Below are 6,000 nucleotides of genomic sequence, written 5' to 3'. Positions count from 1 at the left end.
GCGTTGTGAGTGTTTATTGAGCGAAAACACCTAAAAGCTCCACGAGGCTCCGGCAGGGGATGGTGGCGAACCCTGCTGTACTCTTTCACCACAACTTTCTCTCACTCTTACTTCCTGTTTCTGTTGTGCCTGTAATTCAAAGGGTCAGCCTTGTCACACTGTGTCACGCTGAATATCCCCGAGAACATCGTTATGGGTACACATGTGTGTGGAGTGCTCAGCCACTTGCACGTTAATTTCACGAGCAAGATGTTCCGTTGATCGGATCAACTGGAACCCTATATACATGCCAACATGTATATATGCCTATATATATATATATATATATATATATATATATATATATATGTATGTATGTATAAATGTTTATATATATATATATATATATATATATATATATATATATATATATATGTATGTATAAATGTTTACATATGTATGTATATGCATATATATACGTATGTATATGTATGCATATATATAGATATGTATATACATGCATAGATATGTATGTGTGTGTGTATATATATATATATATATATATGTGCATGTATATATATGTATATATACATACCTATGTATAAACACACACATACACACAACTGTATATGTGCACGTGTGTGTAAGAAATATTTGTCATCCGTTTTTAACAATCTCTACTACCACACTATCACTACATACCGCCACTGCTGCTGCTACTACTACTTGCTACTGCTACTACGCCATGGCTTTGTTACTACTTACTATTTCTACTCTGTTGTTGCTGTTATTGCCATAAGAAAGAACTAATAATTTATGTTATTTGTTTTTTGTTGTGTTTTTTTTTAATTTTAACTGTTGTAAATAAAATTTTGAAAAAAAATCAAGAGAAAAATTGCTAAAATTAAAAGCGAAATTGTAAAATAAAAAATATGAGAAATGTAAAATAAAATGTAAAAATTATATAAATAAAATATATATATATATATTGATATATATATGTATATGTAAAACAAGCTGTTTTGTAAATGATGTTTCTAATGTAAGCACAAGGCTATAGATTTTGACCAGAGGATGTAATCAATTATATATTGGTTTAAGTAGCGATTGGTACTTAATATATTGACCCCAGTTGGATGAAAAGCAAAGTTGATCTTGGTGAGATCTGATCTAGACATAAGGAGCTGGAATAAATACCACAAAACATTTTGTTTGACTCTTCAAATCTGCCAGTGACCATGTTGTAGTGCTAAGTCGGGGTAACAGATTAAGCTTATCACCATATTTGAACCTGCGATCTCACTAGTGCTGGAACCATAAAAAAAAAATCCAGTACACTCAGAAAGGGCAGGTTTGTTTAGCAAGGGCTGAAGCATGAAGGAAAGTTTGCCAATGTCTTACAGCATGAGGTGTTCTGGATTGCATGACAGTGTATAACAGATAATCAAGGCATGGGAGAGAAGTGTGTATGGATGGATAATGGTATGCTTGCACTTTGTGATTCTGAAAACAAACTGGCAGGAAAATGCTAACTATGAAAGGGTATTAAATATGGAGAATACATGGTAGAAAGAGTCTCCTCATTGTTGATTCTATAGAGGAACTCAGCTATCCTAGTTGACAGTTTTTATGGGTGCCTTATCACCTATATAGCAAACCAGGTTAATCAGGTGTCATACCCAATGACTGGTATAGCAACATCCTAGTCAGATGTTACAAGACCAAAAGAGATGCCTTTGGTAGAAGTAATTACAGATGTATCAAATTGTTGTGCCAGGTCATGAAAGAGAGAAGAGTTTATAGAGAGAAACAGAATTAGGCTAGATAAGATGCAATTTAATTTTGTGCCAGGAATTACTATTGATGCCACCTTAGACAACTGCAGTATTTAGCTCAGAGTAAATTATTGTACATTTGTTGACTTGGAGAAAGCCTTCAACAGAATTCCTTGCTCTGTGATCTGATACTCTCTGGGGAAGTTAGGTTGCAAACAAATGGCTTGCAAAAGTCATACAAGCCATGTACAGGGGTGCTGTTAGTAAGGTGATAGTTAGACATTCGAGCGAGGTCATAGCCAGTGCCGCTGGACTGGCCCCTGTGCAGGTGGCACATGAAAAACACCACTTGAGCATGGCCGTTGCCAGTACTGCCTAACTGGCCCTTGTGCTAGTGGCATGTAAAAGTACCCACTACACTCTCGGAGTGGTTGGCGTTAGGAAGGGCATCCAGCTGTAGAAACTCTGCCAGATCAGATTGGTGCCTGGTGCAGCCATTTGGTTCGCCAGTCCTCAGTAAAATCGTCCAACCCATGCTAGCATGGAAAGCGGACGTTAAATGATGATGATGATGATTAGCTATAAGTTCAGCACTGAATTTAGAGTACAGGTAGGAGTTCACCAGGGCTCTATTCTCAGTCCCTTTCTATTCATTATTGACTTTCATTCCATTTAAGACAGGCTGCCCCTAGGAACTACTATATGATGATCTCATTCTTGTGGAAGAATCTTTAATAAAATTAGAAATTACAGGTGTTGCAGTAAAACCTGGAATCAAAGAGTCTTAAGCAAAGACCAAAATTCTAGTAAGCAGGAAAACAGGCAGGATTCTTCTACTCCCTTCAGGTAAATGGCCTTACTTGATATGTAGGAAGGGTGTAGGCAGGGATTCCATATGGTGTACATAGTGCAAGCTATGGACACAAAAAAAGATGTAGAATCACAGGGGAACTAATGGAGAAAATAGTGTTTATATGTGAAAGGTGCATGAGAACAATGATCACTCAGGACAGTAGATTCTTTCCAATGCCTTAAAGGCTCCCTGGAGGTAGTAGAGAGTTTCTGTTACCTTGGCACATAACTAGAAGTAGGGGGAGGATGCTCTGAAAGTATAGTTGCTAAAATAAGAATAGGTTGGAGGAAGGTCAGAGAGTTATTGCCACTGATGGTAACAAAAGATGTCTCTCAAAGTGAAAGGCAGACTGTATGATGCTGGTGTATGAACAGCAATGCTAGATGGTGGGCACTTCATGCAGAGGACATGCAAAGACTAGAGGGTAATGAAGCCGATATAGTCTGTTGGATGTGAAATGTCAGTATGCATGTATGACTAAGTGCTAATGAGAGAAAAATTTGGCATAAGAGGAATAAGATGCTTGCAAGAGAGGACTGCACTGGTTTACTCATGTGATGTTTATGAATGAGAACATCTGCTTAAAGAAGTGCCAGACACTTAAAGTGGATGGGACTTGTAGAAGAGGGAGACCCAGGAAAGGATGAAATGAAGCAGTGAAGGCTGATCTGAAGATGCTGAACCTCATGGAGGAAGTGATAAAGCACCAAGATGATTTGCGATTTACTATGCTTGCAAAGACCTGTCCATCACAACAAAAATGAAGTTCTAAAACATTTTGTCTATTCTCGTTCATGTTGGACTCTGTCCCTACTACCGTTTTGCTCCATCAGATATTCCCCACATCTTATCTCCCTAACCCCCAACAGTCATCCCTCCTTGCCACATATATCCTCTAACTTTTTGCATTACAAGTAACTGCCTCCTCCCCACCTCCGTTCTCATTATCCCACATTCACATTCTTTCCCACACCATGATGATTGATTACCACCTTTGTGTCTCCAGTTATCTCCCCTTCTCTACCATACACTAATGCCTCAGTATACGAGTTAATTTGTTCCCAGAGACTGCTTCTAAAGCGAAAACTCATAAAGCAGAGCAATAATTTCCCATAATAACAATGGAATTCCATACCATTATTTTATTCCACTGTTGTGTAGACATATAAGAACCAGTGATGCCACATGTTGTGCTGTTGCCACATGCACAAAATGGCTGTTTAACCTTTTATATTTATTATAAAATAAAACTCGCAAACCTGGGGTCTCTTAAAGCAGGTCCTCGTAAAATGAGGTATTACTGTACTTTATCTTAACACTGCATATCTGCTGCCTTTCTCAATGCCCTCTTATATCTGCTACCATTCCTACTCATTATTAGGTGATCATGTGACCACTCAGGCTATCAGATGTTGTTACACATCACTGGTCACAATGCGCTTTGCATCATTTTAGACTTCAAATGATGCCACCCCACTGGCTAGGCGAGCAGGCCAACATCCCCCCCCCGATCAAAAAGGGGATTGGAGCAACGTGAAATAAAATGTTTTGCTCAAGAACACAACTCACCACCTGGTCTGGAGATCGAACCCATGATCTAGTGATTGAGTACAACAACCTAACCACTAAGCCATGCTCCTTCATCCATTATAGTAACCTTTATTTACCTCAACATCTCCCTTCCCTTTAACTCCTATGCCTTGCTCATTATCCCTCACTTATCTATCATCCCCAAGTCATTTTTATCTCACTCAGAGAGCGGGGAAGTTGACAATATCAACTCCAGTGCTCTGCTGGTACTTACTTTATCAACCATGAAAGGCAAAGTTGATCTCAGTGGAATTTGAATGTAAAGCTGGGAGAAATGCTGCTAAACATTTTGTCCATCGTAATAATAAACCGAAGAACAAGGAAATAATTATTCTTTTTGTTTTATATCTAATATTTGCTGCGAGCATGAATCTGATGTTTCTCTTTTTTCTTATTAGGCCAATTAGTTTTTTATAGCTGGAATGTATGAGTGAGACATCTTCTTCAGACTTGTCTAAGAGAGCTGTGACTCCAAATAAGAACTAACTTGATCCACGATGATCTGTTCAGCCCATGACAGTACAAAAAGCAGATGTAAAATGATGACAACAACAAGGATCATGATAATACCATTGGCCTTCCTACTATTCAGCATCCAACTTTAAAATTGCAGTAGACTCTGTCTTCTATTTTCTCTACTACCTTTAGTATTCTGCAGCAGCATCTTCTAAGAGGTAAATTAACTAAAAAGAGAGTCAGTGATTGTTTTGTTTTAGCATTTTGATAGAATGAATAAAAAAAATCCAAACACTAATCAAATATAATGAAAGGGAATAATATATGTTAACTTTGTTGATATTTTTATCAAAACATTTGTTTAAAATCATTGAATTTAATAAATTCATATTTTCTTAATTTTACAGTGTCATATATTTATTATCTTACTACTGTACTTTCATGTGTTATAAAAGTTATGATGTTTATATGTGTGAGTGTGTCAGTTGTCATGTCTACTCAACACAGAAAGGAGACAGTTACTGAAACAAACCGAGGAAACACAAGAACGAGGCTGCTATTTCCTTCATACTATATTATCTTAGGTGGGTTAGACGATAGAATTTTAAGAGGGTAAGTATAGCTATCTCTAGCAATTGAGCGTCCATCATTGACAAGTCCAAGGATGGTTGAAATCATGTGATTCGATGGTATAGCAATTTTGGGTTGCTGATGAATTTAACTGGAACCTACTAGGGTGATTCATGTAGAAACCATGGGGATACTTCTGTCTGTCTGACAAGTATAGTAAGCCTAGTGACTCACTGAGTCATTGAGGAGCCACTGAATATTCATCTCCATGTAGCATATCTGGACTAACTTAGAGTCTATTTCCATGTCCGATATATCCAGTGCAAGATTTGAACTTAGCAATGCAAGCTAATGATATACTCATCAGTTATATGACACTGCTACTGTTACTCGCAATGAGCCATACCAGCTCATTGTCCCTATTTACTTGTTAGGTAGATTGAAGCACCAGAGTTATAAATGGTTGGTTGGCACTCTGTCGGTTACGACGACGAGGGTTCCAGTTGATCTGATCAACGGAACAGCCTGCTCGTGAAATTAACGTGCAAGTGGCTGAGCATACCTGAATCTCATGAGCCATTGTCATAGTTCTTGGGGAAATTCAGCGTGATACAGAGTGTGACAAGACTGGCCCTTTGAAATACAGGTACAACAGAAATAGGAAGAACGAGTGAGAGAAAGTTGTGGTGAAAGAGTTCAGCAGGGTTCGCCACCCTGTGGAGCTTTTAGTTGTTTTCGCTCAATAAACACTCACAATGCCCAGTCTGGGGATCGAAA

General features: G+C 38.1%; 1 protein-coding gene across 23 annotated transcripts in view; it reads left to right on the top strand.

Annotated features, from left to right (window-relative positions):
• LOC106881609 (uncharacterized) overlaps nucleotides 1-5,052 on the top strand; it is a 254,873-nt gene extending 249,821 nt beyond the window's left edge. For all 23 annotated transcript variants that reach the window (XM_089359568.1, XM_089359569.1, XM_089359566.1 and 20 more), the window contains one exon: nucleotides 4,596-5,052. In XM_089359568.1, coding sequence (XP_089215694.1) covers nucleotides 4,596-4,627 — 32 coding nt within the window. In that variant the 3' untranslated portion in view covers nucleotides 4,628-5,052. The remainder of the gene's footprint in view (nucleotides 1-4,595) is intronic.
• Nucleotides 5,053-6,000: the final 948 nt, after the last annotated feature.

Source organism: Octopus bimaculoides, chromosome 11, assembly GCF_046866305.1.
Source record: "Octopus bimaculoides isolate indiv1 chromosome 11, ASM4686630v1, whole genome shotgun sequence".
In the NCBI taxonomy this organism is placed as follows: domain Eukaryota; kingdom Metazoa; phylum Mollusca; class Cephalopoda; order Octopoda; family Octopodidae; genus Octopus; species Octopus bimaculoides.
This window is presented reverse-complemented; position numbering and strand designations above follow the sequence as displayed.